This window comes from Engraulis encrasicolus, chromosome 10 (assembly GCF_034702125.1).
Source record: "Engraulis encrasicolus isolate BLACKSEA-1 chromosome 10, IST_EnEncr_1.0, whole genome shotgun sequence".
Taxonomy (NCBI): Eukaryota; Metazoa; Chordata; class Actinopteri; order Clupeiformes; family Engraulidae; genus Engraulis; species Engraulis encrasicolus.
Window position 1 is genome coordinate 47,663,230 of NC_085866.1, and position 21,406 is coordinate 47,684,635.

General features: G+C 42.6%; 1 protein-coding gene across 1 annotated transcript in view; it reads right to left on the reverse strand.

Moving 5' to 3' along the window:
- Window positions 1-21,406, reverse strand: part of LOC134457475 (potassium voltage-gated channel subfamily KQT member 2-like) — a 56,420-nt gene that overhangs the window by 22,256 nt on the left and 12,758 nt on the right. The window contains exons 2-9 of the mRNA XM_063209483.1: window positions 13,799-13,889; window positions 10,987-11,113; window positions 7,440-7,615; window positions 4,432-4,560; window positions 3,043-3,153; window positions 2,481-2,576; window positions 2,259-2,353; window positions 1,556-1,618 (exon numbers count right to left, since the gene is read on the reverse strand). Coding sequence (XP_063065553.1) covers window positions 1,556-1,618; window positions 2,259-2,353; window positions 2,481-2,576; window positions 3,043-3,153; window positions 4,432-4,560; window positions 7,440-7,615; window positions 10,987-11,113; window positions 13,799-13,889 — 888 coding nt within the window. The remainder of the gene's footprint in view (window positions 1-1,555; window positions 1,619-2,258; window positions 2,354-2,480; window positions 2,577-3,042; window positions 3,154-4,431; window positions 4,561-7,439; window positions 7,616-10,986; window positions 11,114-13,798; window positions 13,890-21,406) is intronic.

Here is a 21,406-nt window from a genome sequence, read left to right on the forward strand (position 1 = left end):
GAGTTTATTAGTAACAACACACGAGACGATTAGCTTTTCTGCTGCTAAACATCCGTCGACGTCACTTCCTCCAGCTGGGACTTTGTTGATGGAAACAAATACACGTGAGTCCGGAAGGCGGAAAACTCAAAAAGACAGCTTGCGCTACAACTAGAAATTAACCACTTCGGATTTAAATTTTACCACGTTTAATAAATAGAAGACGATGCCACACTCGTGCATATATCCTGGCTGTGGACTAAAACACAAACCTTACAATAAAGAAAATATTATGCCATGCTGTGGACAGTCCCAGCTGGAGGAAGTGACGTCGACGGATGTTTAGCAGCAGAAAAGCTAATCGTCTCGTGTGTTGTTACTAATAAACTCCTGGACTATGTACAAAGTTTCAAATTCATCTTTTTGTGAGTACAAACCACATTTGTTATACTGTAGAAGTTTGGTGTCATGACATGTTATTTTTGTGGGGAAAGTGTGGAGACGGTGCCCAGGATCCATATGCGCTTGAGTCAAGCTATCCGGAATAAACATCGAATAACACGGCAACTCTGTTGATGTAAGCCTGCGGCAGAAAACACTTCGGGTGTAAAGGTGGATGGGTGTCACGGTTCAAATGGCATTAGGGTGATTCTACTCCGAACCATCGCTTTAACAGATGGATAAACATCAATGTTAAAGATGAAAGTAAACGTGAAGTAGAAAGGAGGGACAGAAACAAGACAGAATAGCAAGAAGACAAAAGAAGAAGTTAGACGGAATAGAGAGAATAAGTAGATAAATTAATAGATGTAGAGAAATGAGATGAGTTTAAAGAGGACATAAATAGAGATTGTAGAGGCATAATGTCCACAGAAGACCCAGAGATGGTCAACATTACTTCTTCCATTGGTGAAAGCAGCAGGAATAAGCGAGTTATTTGTTCTTAAAGGTTCACTGTGATTTTAGTAGTTTATTTCCAAACTCTATGCTCTCCATCTATGCTCCCCCATCTCAAATTTGTGAATTCACAAAATACATTAACTCATGTTTGCTGGTCGGAGTAGGTTTTTTCAGCCAAAGTTGTCTGTTACTGGTTATTCAAAATGGCGGATTCACCTGTTCATGTATGTATGAAAAGTGTACATTTCCAAGCCATAACGAGTACTAAGAAACTGATGATGATAAATATCCATGAAATTTGTGGATGGGCAGCATACATTCTAGTACAGTCTAATAAACTACTAAACAATTAGACCTTTAAACTACTATAGTGTAACCTTTATCAATTAGACATTTAAACTACTTGCCTTCACCCCAAAACTGTGATTAACAATAAAATGCAAAAACTTGAGGAAATAGGGGAGTATTTAAAACCACCAACAGAATGGACAGATGGGTAAGAAAAGTCAAATTTACTTCAAGGACAGTTGAGGCTATAAAACAAGCCGAGGCCCACAAAATTACCATTTTATCCTTTAAGGGAAACCAGCCAAGTAAACTTAAGTGAACCTGCAGCCACTACTGAATTTCACAGAAAACAACATTTCTCAGGAAAGGAGCTGTACAGCATTCAAACCTGAATCCAGACTTTCCCTTCAGACTCCTCAGGAGGTCCAGCTGATTGATGGGAGGGATGAGCCTGGGATGATTGCGGTTGGAGGAGACAAGCACAGGAGAGTCAGCATCCCCACTGTCTCCACGGTAACACATACATCCCTAGCCTTATCTCAGCACCACACTCAGATACTTTTTGGGCAATGTTGCTAAGCAACAACATGGTATGGATGCCTGCTGATGCCATTCTCCAGGTATGGATGCTGGATGCCATTCTCCAGGTATGGATGCCTGCTGAGACCTACATGGTGTAACTGACAACAACTGATAGAAATTGTCAGCAATTGCTAAATGGTAATCGCCTTCGACTCACTAGGATATTTTACATTAATTTACACTCATGTGTACTTTGTGGTTGTATTTAGACAAACCACATCCATCACATTTGAACGATAAACTAATAAAACAGCATCTATTGGCTACCGAGGAGGAGAAGGGGGTGGAGGGGTGGAGGGGTGGAGGGCAGCCAACCGCTCTCCAACATAATACTAAATGGAAACAGTGAACTTGATCAGAATTAAATTACATGCTGACTTCCCATACAATTAGATCTGCCCCAGCAGGAGCAGAGGCCATTATAAAGTCTTGATAAGGAGCCAGAGCAAAGGAGAGACGGCCAGTCAAGGAGACAAGCCTACTGCAGAGGAGACCATCTGCTCATTTACCTGTACATTGGAACCGATACGTTCTGTTCATAGAAGTCCCATGTTGCAAACAGGTCCGATCGAGATAGATTGGTTGAATAAAACCTCCAGGCATTCTAATGTAAAGTAGAAAAAAATCAAAATGTCAACACCTTAAATATGTTGAATGGTACTTTTATATACTATGCAAGCAATCAGTCAAGATGATACTAGAGTCTTGAAAAATGATTTAATTAAATGTACCTGAATCAGCCCCGCAGCTGGGTTACGTCGTTTCTCAAAATGCTTCTGTCTGTGTTGCTCCTGTACCTTAAGAGCAAAGCCAGAGCCTAGGATACCCTGAGAGAGAGAGAGAGAGAGAGAGAGAGAGAGAGAGAGAGAGAGAGAGAGTTGTGGGGTCTACTTGGACTTCATTACGATTACATCAACAATACAGGCCTTTTTGGCTGTGAACAAAAAAAATGTGAATACACACCTAACAAATGATTGATTTTGCTTAACAAATGTCTTATAAGTTACCTATACAGGTAGTTAGACATGTATTAATGACTAACATCATCATTTTCACTATAGGACGCTTTTGTACACCTCTGTTCGAGTGTGTGCGCATTGGATGTAACTAATGGTTTAAATAATAAGTAAATATTCCACACACTGTTCATTACACTTGCATTTTTATTGCTGACGTTTCACAATGTTTTAGTCACAAGTGTAATGGTGCGCGCGGGATATTTACTTGTGACATTTACTTGTAACGTGTGATCCTTAAAATATAGCGTTGCCTCAACCTTTTTCCAGAACTTACTGCGGGAAGAGCGAAGAACGCCACACCAATCAAGCTGAAGGCTGCGGCAATGAGGCGGCCATTCCAGGTCTCCGGGTATTTATCGCCATAGCCGATTGTCGTCAGGGTGATCTGCAGGGGGGGAAGAGTTTTTTTCTGATTGGCCTGTTTTGGGATTTGTTTCTCTTGAGTCTGATGGAAAAGTATTTTATGTGGCTGAAATCAATTTAGTCATCCTAAACAAGTGATATCTTCTTGGAGAGGGTCATCCCTTTCACACCCACCCCCCGCCAACCCTTCTCCTACAGTGCTCATATAGGGTAGACTATTTCAACTTGCTGCAGAGAGTTTGATGGGATGATATTGGACATGGAAACAGATGGGAATAAGAAAATAAATAAAAGCAAACATTTATGTCACAGCAACGAATGTTGTGTCTTCTCGCTGCACACTCTTGCACTATAGGAGAAACCACATATCACCAGTCAAGGCATTTATAATGCACATAAGAGCCCTCTGCTCCTGCCTTGCCAGGCCACATTATAACAGTATATGAGGCTGTGCTACGGGCAGGTTTTTTTGTTGTTTTTTAAAAAAAAAACATTTTTTTGGGCTTTTTGCCGTTATTTGACATTACAGTGAAGGTAATGACAGGTAGTGAGTGGGGAGAGAGCGATGGGGAAGGGTCGGTAAAGGACCCGGGTATCGAACCCAGGTCAGTCACGTAGCAGACAGGTACCCTACCATTTGAGCCACGATAGGGCCAAAACAACTTCTTGGTAATTGGGTGTTGTTGAAGCCCCTTCTTTTACTATATACCGGAGAAGCAACCATGGAACTCCAGCCAGTATGTCTATGTGCAGATAATTCACCTAAGTGTGAAATAGCATGCAACAAGAACTTAATAGTTAGCAATAGTCTATTGTCATATCAACCAACAACAAAAAAACAAATCCCAACATTGTTTGGGGATGGCAGGGCAAGTACAGGGGAACGGTTTGGTTGGATGGTTCCCAAACATTTAGGGAAAGTTTGCTTTTGTAAGGTTTTCACTATAACAAAAGGGAATGTTCTCCAAACATTGCATCTTGGTTTTGTTCTAACCTAACTTGTAGGGAACCAAACTCTAACATTCCCTCACCCCTTTGCACAGAGCCTATGTTATAACCCTACTGACACCAAAATTGTAATAATAATGATCGTAATCAATAAGGTCGTAATCTGTCGGCTCTCGGTAATGTCATATCAATGTTGTTTTGATGTAGTGCAGTCTTTTCAGCAAATAGTGAGTTAGTGGGCTCATCTGCACCAAGAGGCCACTGCACATAGGCGGAGCCAGCCTTCCTCTTGTCCCTTGTTAAATGAGGCAGAACTGTGAGTGGTGCAGTGTGTAGCTCCAAACATACTCACCAGGCCCCACCACAGTGCGTCAGCGTACGTCTCAAACATCTCGCTGTTGTCATCCTTCTCCACCGAGTAGACCAGGAAGGAGGCCAGGATGAGGCAGAGGAAGCCGATGTACCAGGCCGTAATTAGCTCCTGCATGTCGACGAGAGGAGAAGAGAGGAGATGAGAGGGGCCGACCAACAACACCACACTTAAATCCCCCTTTTTATAGTGCCCAGAGGCAGCCTCAAACACTGTTATTTTCTTCAGGATTAGAATAGAATAGACTAGACTAGAACAGACTAGGCAACCGTATACTAGACTTGACTTGACTCACTCGAATCAATAGAATAGAATAGAATAGAATAAAATAAAATAGCATAGAATGGCATAGCATAGACTAGAATAGAAAAGAATAGAATTTAATAGAATTTAATACAGATGAGGTTGTAATTAGCTCCTGCAGATGAGAGGCTGATGAAACACTTGGTGCCCTTTTTATAGTGTCCAGATGCAAACACTGTCACTATCAACTTCATGACCAGACCAGAATAGAATACAACAGACTAGACTAGACTAGACAAGGGTACTGTAGAATATTTATTTTGTTGGCAATTGAACTATTGTATAAAAGCAATATGACCCGAGTGGGAGGGATGATGTGCACTGACATCCTCCCTGGTGTGGTTCGGCCATAGTCACGAAGCCGAAGGCTGAGTGCCGTCGGCAATCACACCAGGGAGGATGTCAGTGCACATCATCCCGACCACGAGGGTCATATTGCTTTTATACAATAGTTCAATTGCCAACAAAATACCAGAATAAATGTTCGAATTCATGTTTATTAGTCATATTTGTTTACCTGCTCCGCTAAGCAAAGTAGTTCCGAATTGTGGCTATGCAATGACGAGCTGACAGCGCCAGTGCGCAAAGTTCCATGAAACGGTGTGAAGTGCATTTCTGTGTGCACTGCGACTGGGCTTCGCTTACTAAAATGATGCATGATAAATGAAAACACTGTGCAACTCATTTTAGTTAGATGCCTATTTTATAAGCCTTTTGGCCGATATTGATTTTCACATTTTTGTGGACCGCAAACTTGCTGATAGCTGGGTAAAGACACCCCCCCTCGTTCTCCAGTACCGCATGAGATCCGAGCGCTGTTCTCACACGCACAACCACACAAATCAATCCCTTGTAGGCCTATGATACCCCGATGTCTGCTAAAGTTTAAGCTACTGCAGGCTACAACTTTGTTGCTGAAACACTTCCTCATGCACACGTCTGATGTGGGTGCGAACCCGAGAAAGGGGTTCGCGTTTTCTCTCCTAATAGCCTAAACTAAAAGGCAACTCATTCCAGTTCCAAGCGGCCATGATTTTAAATTGCATGGCACACGGTATCTTGCTTCCAGATGCCCACTTTGTAGCCTACTAATTTGCACGTGGTGGACGGCAAGCTTTGCTGATAGCCTAGGCTATATTTTTAAGGGCACCTCTTCCTCGTCATTCCCTCTCCTGCAGCACAAATGAGATCCTATTGTAGCGGTTCTCATACACTGCAGGAGACTGACATAGCCTTTCTGTCTCTGTGTCAAAAAAAAGTGTCCGTTGTCCCGCATATCCCCCGTTTGAAACTATCTTAATATTTAAAGTAGGCTACATTTTAGATTGCCTTCAAAAGACTACGAAATAGCGGCCGCAGAGGTCTGCCAACTGCCCAGACAACTGCACTAGAATCAGATAACTTCTTTCCTCTCTGCCAGAATCCAGCTACCAACTGGGATAGCCTACGCTCTCTGTCATGCGGGCGTGCGTGCGCCCAACTTAGTCCAGCATAGAACAATGGAATAGAATGATGGTGAGTTCAAACTACGCGGCCCTGGTTACACTCACTTTCTCCGCAGTAGACTATGAGATAGAATGATGGCGAGTTCAAAATGCGCGGCCCTGGTTACATTCTATCCATGGCGGAGTGATTATTAGTTGTGATGAGTCTCCGAGGATGATGTCCACCTAGACATCATCCTCCTTACCGACGCGTAGAATGCCAGTAGAACGCGTCTCATCCAATCAGATATCGCAAAATAAATTGACCGGATCTAACTATTGTATAAAATGTAATAAAATAGAATAGAATAGAATAGAATAGAATAGAATAGAATAGAATAGAACACCTTTAAATGTACTCTACACATAATGTGTAAGTAATGTATAGTATAGGCTACTGTAGGCTACAGTAATACAAAGTATCTAAACTATACATCATATAGTAATAATACAGTGGAATGGAAGCACTCAATATTGCATTATGTAACATACAGTATACCATGTAGCATGACTCTACAATGAGATAATCAACTACACAGCACACTACAGTAAGTATCTCTTTTAGAGTCCAGGGGCAGAACAGCAGCTTTAAACACTATTACTCACTTACTGTCTGACATAGCCAGTGACATATTTAGCCGTGACCAGAGAGCAGGACTACAGTATCCTTTGATCAAGGAAAAGAAGCTACAGCATGTTAGTTCAGTGCTTTTGAGTTTGCCTTAGGGTTTAATCTGGCTTACTGCACCATGCACTATCACTCTTGAATAAATGTATAGGAACATGGTAATTGAAGCCACAAGCTTTGAAGTAAGAAAAGTGCTGCACCACATTACTTCAAACATGTTCTTCAAACGTGTGATTATGCATATGCATCCACACAAAGGTGTCAGACATACACATATCCTCCAGTCGTATGGCTGTATGCCACAGTTTTGTTTGCATCATGAGTTAATGGGTGGATGGATTTTTGTATTTTCTTTCCTCTTAGCCTATCATTGAGTGGCAAGTAAAATATGTTCGCCTTGCCTTGAGTGATCCGAGCAGCTTCCAGTACAAAGTAGTCATCTTTACTACAGTACACTATAGTACATAAGAAGTGCATATAGAGTATGCATTTTATTGGCTATAGCTTTATTTGTTTCATTATTTGTTCTCTCCTCATAGCCTATGGTATCGTATAGTAATAACTGTCTGCCTTGCCTTGCTGTGGGCGTAGACAACTGATCCCAGCAGTTTCCAGGTGCCCCCGCGGCGGTCCATGCGCAGCATGCGGAGGATCTGCAGGAAGCGGAGACTCCTGATGGCCGAGGTGGCAAACACGTTGCCCTGGGACCCGGCCGCCAGGACCGACACCGACGCTATCAGCACCATCATGTCTACAGGACACCAATACATGGAGTGAGTACATGCACACACGCATACATGCACATGCACACGCATGCACACACGCACGCACACACACACACACACACACACACACACACACACACACACACACACACACACACACACACACACACACACACACACACACACACACACACAGACGCACACACAGACGCACACACACACACAAAACACAAACACAAACACACACACACACACAAATGCGTTGCCAGCACCGATGCTATCAACAACATCATGTCTATAGGACACACATATGTAAGTACATAAGTACAGACACACACACAAGTGCAACAGAGTAGACTCTGCAAGAATTCCAAAGGAAATACATAGATCCAAGTCTCCCATAGAGACGCATGAGAAATGGCACTCTACTTCCTTGTTACGTCCAAAAATTGTCTCATGTCACACCCCTGACCATTGCTTCAGTTATGAATCGAACATATGGCGTTGCGGGGATGGTGGGGATGGCAGGTATGGCGTCCCCTCTACTCTATTCAGGTTAGTGAGTCTAGGAGATGCAGTACTCTAGGCTTTGTTGTGTTCTATAGAAAGTGACATTTCTCTTCCTTTTCGAGTTAGTTATTGTCAAACGCTCTGCATACCACTGTTGTGAGACCAAGTCCTGATTGGTGTAGCAGGTGTAATTGCTCAAGTTGCGAGACTGGCTAGGGGCACCCTAGCAGCTACAACTTAATTCTGGTGTTTATGAAGTTTGATTAGTAAACATCTTAACTTCCACTCTGCTACAATTGGCGTAGTCGGCAGGATTACATTCATTATTGGTAGAGACGTGAGTCCTGTACATTTATGGTGTTTATGTGATTGTGTTTCTGTGCGTGGTGGCTGGTGTGAGTGGGTATAAACAAAACAGCAGCCTGACGAAGACCAACCCCTGTTTTTGCTTTTGAGAACGTTTTAATTCCACTTTGTCCAGTCGTGATGGAAGAGGCAGATTGCGCTGAGTGGTCCAGGTTGAAGGAGGTGGCCAAACAGCAGCTGACACAACTTGAACAGCTGTCCCAGTCTGTTGATCAGCTGCAGCGGTCCTGGTCAAGGCCGCGCGGTGATGTATGTTGGCGTTGCCAAGAACCCGGTCACTTTGCCCGAGACTGTGATGGGGAGCGGGTTCCCCGTCGCACTCAAACCTCCCCAATAGCGCAAACTAGGGGTAGGGTTCCATCCTCTCCTCGTTGGATGGGTTCAAGGGATGCGCCCACTAAATCTGATTTGAGCCCTTTTTGTGTCGTCTTGCATTGTATGTGTGCGTGTGTGTGCGTATGTATGCTTGTGTTACTGCAGTTGCTCAGTGTACTTTAATGTGACTTGAGCATGCATGCTGAGTGGTGATCTGAGCAAGTATGGATGATGACGTGTAGTGTGTGTGTGCGTGGGTATGGGAGTGAGACTGTGCGTAATATCAGGACACCTGGGTGGATAAGGTATCGCCGGGGCGCCGATAAAAAAAAATGGGGGTAGAATGTAGCAGGTGTAATTGCTCAAGTTGCGAGAATGGCTAGGGGCACCCCTCAGATTGGCGGAGCGGGCCGTCACTCCATGATTTAAGGGCAGGTGAGCGCGCGTAATTTCCGCTCTTCGGCCGGGGTGCCTGTGTTTGTTTGAAGGCGCGTGCCGTGAGCTGAATGCTGTGTCTGCGTTTGGATGTTTGTGCGAGAACTTGGTGAGTAAAGTCATCATACGAGTAGATGATTTGTGAATTTGTTAGTCCGGTGTGTATGTATTTCATCCGCGCCCTCTTGTTGTAGTGGTGTCTCCATGGTCGGTTCCGGTTGTCCGGTATGTGTTGGCGCTGTGAGCTGGATGAGCTGCGCTTCCCCCTCCCTATGTCTGATTGAATGCCATTCAACTGGTAGGTGCGTCTTCACGTCAAGTGAAGTGTCATGTGAGTCTTGGATGTCTAACCGTGTGTAAATAACAGTAGCCTAATTTTAGTCGTATGCTCTTGTCTGCAGGTGACGTGGTCCTGCCAGGCCGCGCGCCCGTGCCATAGGTCCTAGGCTGCTGTTTTGTTTAATGTGTGCTACTACTGGAACATCTCGAGGTCGCTTCAGTCGTCCTCACGTCAGAGCAGCTTTCAGCAAATTGCTGCTTCACGAACTGAACGAGTGTGCATGTTTGAGGATCGCCTACCTGTTCCACTTGTGACCCAGTTTATCCCACCTGCATTGCGCGTGTATTAAGGCTTAGGCCTATACCAAATTACTTTGTTTATTTTCCTTTGTTTGTTGAACCATTTACCCTGCATGGAATGAGTTTGAATTGCATGGAGTGTTCCTCTTTATAATTCGAGTGCTGAGTCTTTTGATTGCAGTGTCATTGCATGCTTTTGTCTTTTTATTTCTATTTTTATTTTCGTATTGGAATTGCCTGACTGCACAGCATTTCATGTATGTATGGGACAAGAGGACAGGGTGTGAATATGGTCAAATGCATTATTTTAATTGAAACGGAATCCTTTTGAAAATATTGTGATACGAGAAAATAAATCATATTTGTAACTCACGTTTCCTGCCTTCTGAGTGTACGAACCTGTGTTGCCCTAGTTACTAAGTTCTCAATATTCTGGAGGTGCAATTCCCCAGTGGCGTAGTCGTGCAGCTACAACTTAATTCTGGTGTTTATGAAGTTTGATTAGAAAACATCTTAACTTCCACTCTGCTACATTGGCATTGCAGACATATTGCCAAGCTCTCTTGCCAACAGCTGATTGATGACAGACCACTGTCAAAAGAACCCGCCCGCCCGCCTCTCCCCCTGAATCTGTCAATGACATTGAGTCTTTGTTGCCCATACAGTGTTTGCATTACTTTGCTTATTTGTACAAAAAAATGTAAATAATAACTCAACCCAAAAGGTACACAAGGACATCAATGTTCTAGCTCACTAGCATTGTTCCCCGATGCAGTTCTCAAACTTAACAGCGCTGTGATTTTATTGTTGGTAATGCAATTCTTCAAGTCCGACATCTCAAGTCTGGCAGTCTCTTTTTCAGCATTTGGCTAATCTACCATCAAAACGAAGGACTAAGCAAACTGTTTCGACTGACGGATTTCAGGGGGAAGGGAGTACAGTGGCATAGCACACTGTATAGATGAGACAGAGAGGCAGAGACAGCGAAACGGGTGGCAGAGAAGGATAGATAGATATGAGAGAGAGAGAGAGAGAGAGAGAGAGAGAGAGAGAGAGAGAGAGAGAGAGAGAGAGAAGCAAGTCTATAAAAGGCCTGAAAACTAGAGTGCAGAGGCCAGATGGAAAAATCAAAAGCCTTACACAACACCAGAATCACAGAGGTATTATATAGTAAAGTGGGGTTCACTCTTACCGATGATGCAGAAGGGCTTGCGAGCGAACTTGAGCCGGCCTCTCCATCCCCTGTAACGACAGCAGCAGCCGGCTGCCCAGATCCTGACTATGTACTCTACGCCAAACACCACAATGGTCACTATTTCCTGTAGGACGCAGACAGACAGCTATAGAACACTGGCACTGGACACACTTTAGACAGAGAGGAAAGAAGACTGCTTTGAATTCGAGATTCAAGAAGTTCATTGTCATTGTCATTGAAGGCAACAAAATTGTGGTTGGAGAAACAACACTGCGGAGTTTCAAGTAGTAGGAGTAGCCAAAAGTATAGTAGTCAAAAGTGTTTGACACCACCCCCCCCTATATAAATTGATAGCCTAAGTAATAATACATTTGTAGTGGTAATAAACTAATAATATAAGTAATATATAACAATATATGGTAACGCTTTATAATAAGGTTCTTCTAATAAGCGTTTATACCGGTAGTCACTAGTAAGCAGGTACTAATACCCTTACAAGTGCCCAATAACATGCTTATTAACTTTGTTTACATCTTATAATCTGCTTATTATGTGTTTATAGTGGTTTATTTTTTTTAGTCTTATTATGTAAGTTGGTACACATATCCATCTTGATGTGCTGACTAATACTAGATAGGGAGGCGTCGCGAAAGAACACATTTTTCAAGATGGCTGCCATGTGTACCGATTTTCATGCTTTTACTCAATAAAGTTACTCATCAGATGTTAACAACGTTAATAAGCATGTTAAAAAAAGTTAATAAGCATGTTATTGGGCACTTGTAAGGGTATTATTACCTGCTTACTAGTGACTATGAACGCTTATTAGAAGAACCTTATTCTAAAGCGTTACCTAATATAATATATAAATATAAAAATAATATAACTAGATTGCATTCTAGCAGAAAATGCTGGAAGCGGGCTGAGAGATGAACTAACAACAGACTGCTAAAAACAGCAATAGCAGTGGCATTGGCACCCCAGAGCGCATCCACTCAAATATGACAGTAGGCCTACTGTACAGTAATGCGTATGTATAATGCATTAAAATGATGACTCTGCACTGAAACACTTAGTTCCCAGGGCTGGCTCATCCTCTTGATGGCTAATTATTCTATTCACATTAGCACAGGCTTCTACAAGGTTACAGCACCAGCTGTTGCTGTACCAAAAATGGCAGGATGCACTGTGGGAGATATCTAGGTAATCTAATTCTTTGTGAATGAATATAACGTCTTAGTCATGAGTAGATCACTCCCATTACTTTGAGCAGTGTTAACCAAATGCTATTAAATCAACATCAAACAAACGCCCTATTTGCTGACAGACTGATCTGTAAGTGATGGATCTAGGCTACAGCAGTAGTTCTCAAACTGTGGGCAAGGGCCCTAAAAGTATTCCAAGTGGGCCTTGAAATCATTTTCTAAAAAAATCAAAATAATATTTGTGTGTGTTGCTGTTGAATGTGTATTCAAGATGTATTGTTTATTGGATCAGAGGTGGGCCCGAATATCTGTGAAAATGTCCAAGTTGTCCCAAAGTTAGAGAAGGTTGGGAACCCCTGGGCTACAGTATAGGTTTTCATGCTTGAACAGTGATGATGAATTTGCTTTCCAGGTGAGCAATACAACAAATCTATACCCTCTGCTGTTCACTTAACACAGTAGGGCTACTATAGATCAGATAACACTCACACATGCAGAGTTATGCAGCGGCTATTGATTAAGCTTTAAACTGCACCTCTTTTGCTCCGGTACATCTTTTCACAACTGCACAGGCACAATATCTTTAGGGTGTCCTCTTTGTCTGATAACAGAATTAACCTCAGACTAAAGAAAGTAAAAGATTTGTCAAATATTTGATCCAAATATGCTCTGGACCAACTGATCCTGATAATTATCTTATGACTGACGTAATTGCTGGACTATAAGGCATGCCCGAATATAAGCTGCACTGACTAAACTTAACACAAAAAAAAACAACTTTATCTTTAAAAAAAAAGTTTTACCACAGGATTTCCAGCCTGCTAGTTCCTGTCCCTTCTGAATGATTTACTAGCAGCTGATACCCAAATAATGATGGCACTGGCCTTGTAACCGTAGATAAAAAGGTGGATAGGCTGCACATTTAACATGGGCCGCACATCTAACACCGCTAACACCTCTGACACAACATTGGCTGCATTTGTGATGGCACATTTCTGCGCAGTCTGAGCAGCACACATGCACACATCGCCATTTCAGTGCATTCTGGTAAGAATTTTCGAACCGGTAACTCTCCTGAAATTGTGCTGGTCACATGTAATAATCTACGGTAAAGATTAGCCACATCATGATATAAGCCACAGGGATCAGAGCACAAAGGAAAAAACTAGCAGTTTATAGCCTGGAAATTATGGGCACTCAATCACCCGATAAGTACTTAAGATCATCTATTGTAATTAGTGGGCCAAGATCTTCTAGCCTGATGTGTCATCCACTTTCATTTTGGCATCTCCAGTGCTCAGCTAAAACAGTAGTGCACGTCATGCAACATTTTTAGATTTACTACAGCAAGGCATACTCAACAAGGCACGCCCATTTACTATACCCAATGTTATGAATTGGTGTTGTAAAGTAAGTGAGGTGCATGATGCGTATAGTATTCATTCCAGTTCATTCACAACCACAACCATACACTGAAAGTACAAACCCACGTTACACAACTTTATACGTATAGACCACGCACCAGAATGTACATGGCACTCTCTGATTATATATGGCAAGTACAAATACTCGTTATCCAACCTTACATACTGTAGAGTACGTACCAGGATGTACAAGGCACTCTCTGAGCTCTTCTTGTATTCTTTGATTGTGGCGAACACCGACAGCACGAGGCAGGAGAAGACCAAGACGAACCTGAGAGGAACACACAGTGCAGACATACAGTCACTGGCTGCTGCACCTTTTAATATCTTTATTATGTATATTAATATTTTAACATTACAGTCAGCTGTCGTATGACCCTGTGGTAGAAATAAGTAATTATTAGTATTGCAGCACATGGACATGATGGGCACACAGAGGACATACATGTGCAATCATTACTAAAAATGAAATGTAAAAATGAGAGCATTGTTTTCCAGTGCTTCTGTACCTATACAGTAATGCAGTAGGCATCAAGCTGTCCCCCAGCATCACAAAAAAAACCTTGACCTAGTGACAGAGCTGTAGGCCAGAATAAATGAATAATTTAGATGAGGACGCCAGAAGAACCTGCTCATGTTGACTCATGAAACATTGTGATTTTGAATGCTGCTGCCTGGGAAATGCAAAGAGCTGACCGGAGAGAAAGCCACAATACATCAAAGCTACAGGCAATTTGTTCTGGTCACCCAGCATCAGATGAAAATACGGCCACCGTTAGAAATGTTGCAAAATTGGTGTTTAGCCGGTATATTTTGGATCATATCGTAAATCTGAGGGCATAATGTTAAAGAGGAAATTTCCTGATTCTGTCACAAAAAAATGAAGCACACACAAGGCTGTTGAGAAATAATACATACTGTACTGTATATTGATGCTGAACAAGTGACAAAAATGTCTACACTAGAGCAACGGATGTTTTTATCGCCAGCCTAATTTTTTGCTAAGTATTTCTGAGTAGATGCGTCAAATGAAACAGTTCAAAGACAAGGCGCAGACCGACGCCAATATTTTTGTTTTCCAATTACTGATTCTACCACATCTGTCTCCCAGTCATTAGTGTTCTCACTCTCTATTAGTGTTATCCTATACTTTACAGAAAAAAACAGAAGGCAGTCACTACATGTTTTGTACATATCTTTGTGGAATTTAGTTTAGACTATTGAGTTATCTTTCACACCTTGATTATTCAGACAGGACACTGAGAGAGATGGGAAACTAATGGGTAGAGCAGGAGTGGGAAACCTATGACTCGAGGGCCGTTTGTCGTTTGTGTTCATAGTACAGCCTTCAGAGGAATTTTACGGCCCTCGGATGAATTTGAAGTGGCCCCTCGAATGAAAAACGTTCCCCATCCCAGGGGTACAGCAAGATGTGGAAGGATAGAGAAATGACCTCAGGACTCAGGAGTCGGGTCAGAAGTGAACCCAGGTCCCCAGTGTAATGGTATGACACCTTTGCCCACTGAGCCATGACTTCCCAAATTAAGTTATCTTTACTGGACTTTAGTAAGTTGACTTAAATGTGTACTGTGTAGGATGGTGGACAGACTAGGTATTGCAACTATCCTGCTCATTGAAACTGTCCTATTTGGCCTATTCCCAAATTTTGATCCTTTCATTTAAAAAATACAAAATAATGAATTAATATTTACTGGTATGACCAAAGTACAGTTAGGTTTGTAGCGAAAAATGCCTATTTCTCGAAATTCAAAATGGCGAATATGGACTAGATCCACCTTTTCATGTATGAAAAGTGCACTTTTCCTAGTCATGAGGAATACTTAGACTGGTGGTAAGTATTCATGAAAAAGGCAACATTTCTGAATGGACAGAATGAATTCTGGAAAGTAACTGCTAAACATATTTCACAGAACACTTTCTTATTCTTGTTGAGAAGCTGCATAAAAGCATCACAACTATTACACCTACAGCATGCCCGACTAGACCATGCTGTTTCCCTCCGCTTCAATGTTCACATTCGTACTTTCAGGACATTGTATTGTAAGATTGTGGGCAAAAGCCCGAAAAATTACGCCATAAAAATCCAATAAATGCAAAGGCTTCACATGTGATTGCCTGTCTTGGGCTGCCTTCGTCACCCGTAGTTCCCACGAGCTACTGTGTATGTTGGCCCACCCAGTAGCCCAGTACAGTAGCTCGTGCAACTCAGTGATTAATAACAGCTTATCCACACTACTAAACTCCTCTGACCCGTAAAGCTGTTATTCATTTCTTTCTCTCCTGTACTTACAGTGAAAGCCCTCTAAAAAAAAGAGAATAAAAATACACACACACACACACACACACACACACACACACACACACACACACACACACACACACACACACACACACACACACACACACACACACACACACACACACACACACACACACACACACACACTCTCTGCCTTTCCCCATCTGTTTCTGTCTACTGTGCCACCTCCCTAGACTCCCCGTGCCTCCCTCCTCCTCCTGTCATTTCTTCCTAACACGCGTCATTTGCTCCACTCTTTTACTTTTTCCTTAGCCCAGTCACCTTCACCGTCTATCTTTTCCTTCCTTCTTCCATCCTCCCCCATCCAGCATTGCAGTTAGAAGTGTTTGGCTATGAAAGACCACACCTCCTATAATAATATTATACCACTAGTGTCCCGAAACGGCCTTTCCTCACAACACTTAGAACCCTTAGAATCACCCTGGGTGGATTTCAATATGTCGACTTGCGTCCACCCTTGCTCACTGCTTGTTACCTAGTGATGATGTCACTGACGACAGAAAATGAATTCAATATCTTGCAAAAGCAAAATTCTAATGTCATTTTCTCATTTGGAATTGGGATGGTGAATGAAAAACAGTCCCTCAAAAGTTGATGTGGCTAGGCTGACCGCTGGTAAATGTTATTGTTTTCTCCACAAGCACAAGTGGAGGACTGGAGTGTGCATATTGGAATACACCCCCTAACTTCAACTCGCCACTACACTCCACCCTGTTGACACACCCCCATCCCAGCTACGATGCTACGTACTGCCACCATTTTGGCTAACTTCACTCTTGCCCTCCTCCTCCATCGCCATTGAACCCCAGGGATCACTTAAATACACACACACACACACACACACACACACACACACACACACACACACACACACACACACACACACACACACACACACACACACACACACACACACACACACACACACACACACACACACACACACACACACACACACGCTAAGCCCCCACCTCAGTCCTTTTTGCCCTCCTCACGCTTGCCTTCCTCCTGAACTCAGACATGCCGTTAGAACTGTCTGGCTCTAATGAGAGACCACACCTCTCCCATCAGTAAAAACATTACTGTAATCGTGTCCTCAAATGCCTTCCCATCACTACTGAACTCCAGGAATCACTTAACTGTAACTTCAACCCCAGCTCCACCCATAGGCGACTCTAGGTCCAGCTGGTCCTGGGGCCCCAAGCGAACTGTCAAAGGAGTGAACATTTGAAAGAAATTTGGGTAACACTTTCTATGAAGCCCATATCTATAGCGCATTATGAGCGCATTTATAACAAATTATAATGTGCATTATAATTACTTACAACGCATTACAACTACACTCATAATGCTTCATGATGCTTTATGTTAACAGTTATGAATAACCGTGAATCTAGCTTATAATGCTTCATAAATCCAAGGGTGTTATGAGTGCTCATGACTGGATATAAACTACAGGCTGCCTGATGGGGCTTACAGTACATTATGATGTGCATTATACAGTGCATTATAGATGCACCCATAGGAACTTCACTTTACTTAGAGCACACATTGACGACTTATGATCTCACATGGAACATTATAGCATCTTATGAGCCCTTATGACAGTTTATCATCCAGGTCTGTGCATATAGGGGTATAAGTACCCATAATGTACTGTAAGCCCCATCAGGCAGCCTGTAGTTTATATCCGGTCATGAGCACTCATAACACCCCTGGATTTATAAAGCATTATAAGCTAGATTCATGGTCATTCATATTTGTTAATATAAAGCATTATGAGTGTATTCATAATACTTTGTAAGTACTTATAATGCGCATTATAATTTGTTATAAATGCGCTTATAATGCGCTATAGATACGGGCTTCATAGAAAGTGTTACCAAAATTTGCCACTGTAGCAAAGTCTGAGCTGTTATTCACCATCCAGGGGCTTGGGGGCCCGAAGCGGCTGCCTGCCTTGCCTGGTGACTAGATGCACCTCTGGCTCCGCCCCACAGACCCACCCCATCTCAGCTATATTCCTATACTTCCATCCATTTACCCTCTTCCTCACTCTGTGGCTGTTATCATAAATGTCTAGTTCGTTCGTTGACAGACAATATCTCCAAATCGTTTCGACAGGCCTTATCCCCTCACTCGTTATAGCATTACAGGACTACGGTAATGGCTAAAAGGGCCCCTTATTATAACTCCTCTGGAATCACTCTAACTTCAACTGTCTTCTCTTTTTCAACTCCACCACACCCCACGAACACAACTCAATCCCACCTAATCCCACTTTGGGGCGCCATTGGTGGCTGCCCCCTTGCACGAGTGAGGCATAAATGCAATTTCGTTGTGTGCAGTGTGCAGTGAACACTTGTGTGCTGTGGAGTGCTGTGTCACAATGACAATGGGAGTTGGAGTTTCCCAGTTGGACTTTCGCTTCGTTATACGTTCCTATCTCTCCATTCTTTTGCATTCTGGACCAATTAAAGAGCACACCACCTCTGACAATAATAGTTTTCCAGCAATAGTGTCTTCGAAGGTCCCCCCAATACCAATGGGCCCAACAAATAGGTCTAACCCACTGACAACTCCCCCAGCACCAATATATGCCATGTGTTATTTCCTTCATGTTTTTGCTTTGCATTTAGAAATCAAATATTGCTGCCACCCCACCATCACCACTGGACCCTTAGAATAATTAAAACTTTAAAGGGGCAATATTTGTGTAATATTTGTTTATCAGTTTCTTTCCGGGATTCATGCTGCACATTCACAAATGTTACCTTTAAACACCCCTGTGGCCCCCGCTTAGCACCCACTTCCATCTGTCTGTTTGGTCTGTCCTTGACACACAACCAACTTCCTCTGAGTTTGCTCACACCGGCTACTACCCCATATAGGATCCCCCTGGGTCTCTCTGACATACACAATTCAGCCAGGGTGCGGGGGCCTGGATGCAGTCAGAATCCTCCTTCACTGGGCCCTTTGAATTCTTCCAACCTTAAACACAGGGCTGTGACCCCAACTACGCTCCTATACCTCCATCTGTTTGTGTTGTCTCCTTGACTCACATATGCTCTCCCCCACTGGATCCCCCTCTGACACCAGGTCTGGCTGAGGGCCACCCTTACCCAGCCACCTGAGACAGAGCAGGCCAGGGGGGGTGTGGGGGGTGTGGGGGGTGCAGCTCCAGAAGGGCAATGAGAGCAGCGCGGATCAGAGAGTCTCAGCGGAGCAAGGAAATAGCCGGATGTAAATACCACCACCGGCTGGCTAGTCAGGCTCCGGGCCAAAATCATTTAAAGAGCACTGAGATGTCCTGGCATGTTCCACGAGTTGGCATGAAGATCTACTAAGGAAATCAACAGGTAAAATTCTCGACACAACACGAGAAAACTTCTTCGGCATAATTCTACATTTGAGTAAATGAATCGGAATATAATTCTCAGTTTTTGTCAGTAATTTTGGGAATTTACTGTGTGACTTGAATTGAATTGTCAAGTTTCATAACGAACATTTGAGGAGCCATTTTGATCATTTGTGTCAGAGGACCATGTCAAAGGAAAGGAGAAGGCAGAAGGACCCCTGATTAACATATCTGCTACATGACCAGTTGTGTAACCTATCTTGAAATCTGATTAATTTAACATTTTCTGAGCATGGTCAGGTGTGTTTACAGTTGCATGTCAAATACAACAACGTTGCCAAAGTGTTCAAAATGGAAAATTCCTGTCTAAAATGAGTATTAAAAACATGTTTGAAGTCTCAACATCCAGATCACAAACTTGAATAGGTTTCCATCAGAAGGCCTATACAGTTGAATGAAACTTTTGCCATGTCAAATGTTGCAACATAATTTGACATACCCTATTACATTGTTATTACACCCTCTTACACATAGTGTGACTGTGAAATCTCAAATGTTAACCTAAACCTAAACTTTTACCTAAAGCAACACAGTGTATGTTGGTGCTGCACCTATGATAATGTCAACATACACAGTCTGCTTGCTTGTTAGGCTACCCAACAAATGCTATTAGGTACTGATTTTATTTGTATCATATTGCCACTTCACAACACTCACAAGTTTGAAAGAGAATGTACAAAATTAAATGTGAATATTGCTTTACAGAGGAAACTGGCACTAAAATCAAGACAGTCATATGAAAAATACTAGGTGCACCTATTGATACAGACTGGTTTACAGGTTTATGCCAATTGGTGAAACCAACATTTTCCACAAATTGAATCACTATTTGAAATTCCACTAAACTAGCATGGATACAAAATAGAGACTTGTGGAAACCTGGTGGAGGCATTTCAAATGCTTTATGAAGACCTTTTTAAATTCTGCACTATATAGACCCTCATTTGTCACTGACCCTAGTACGTCCACCATGCCCATTTCAGCATTCATCATGCTCTCACAGAATTTCTGCTCTGTATGTTCTGGTTAGGCTTCTGGCTAGGCCATGGGTGATTGAATCACTAGCAACCAGAAATTGAAAAATATGAAATTTGCCGCCCTTGTAACGGTGGATATTAAGGTGGATAGATGAGCTCTAGCAGAACTATGCCTCAACGAGGAGGGAAATATTCATTTCATGACAGAATGTAAGTTATTTAATCTTTGTCAGAGTATTGCACATAGGTTCAATACAAGTGAGTTTTGCTGAAGTTATAGATAATGGCCTTAGAGAGAAAAGGTAACACTAGTTCATTGCTTTAATTGTCCAGCTCTTTTGGCAGAGGTATGGGCATATTGATTAAGGAGTTTGTGGCCTTCGGTTTCTGCACATCTGCACTTTCAACGTAGCACCCATTAATTTAACATGATTTACTATCTATCCAGCAAGGTATTAGTCTTCCCTGTGGAAACGTTCCAGCCAATACAAGCACGCAGAGCAAAGGTCAGAAGTGAGAGAAATGTTTGAAAGCATCCACAATAAAGGTAACATTCACATACACTGGCACTGGGCAAAATGGATTCATTAGTTGCAATCTAGTACCACATAGTCCAAATGACTTGGTTTTACCTGTCCAATTCAGCCAGGTGATCATTAAACCAGCCAATCACCTGGCTGAATTGAAAAGGTAAAAACCAAGTCATTTGGAATATATGGGACTGGATTGTAGATTCTGAATCCATTTTGCCCATTGCTGGCCATTTTCCTATCACTGTCACTATCAGCTGTTATTAAAAAAAGGCACAGTGGCCTGGTGTTTTGTTGGAGCTCTACAGAGCTAAATGTAATCCTAGATCACAATAAGAAGTGTGACAGAGCCAGACTGCAGTCTGGCGGCATAAGAAAATTGAGAAGAATTTTGAGAACACACACACACACACACACGCACGCGCACGCACACATGCACACACACCCCCCGTAAGGACAGCATCACACTTGGTGTCTGAAGGTGTTAGCCAGTTAAGAGTGTGAAGACACAGATAGAAACAG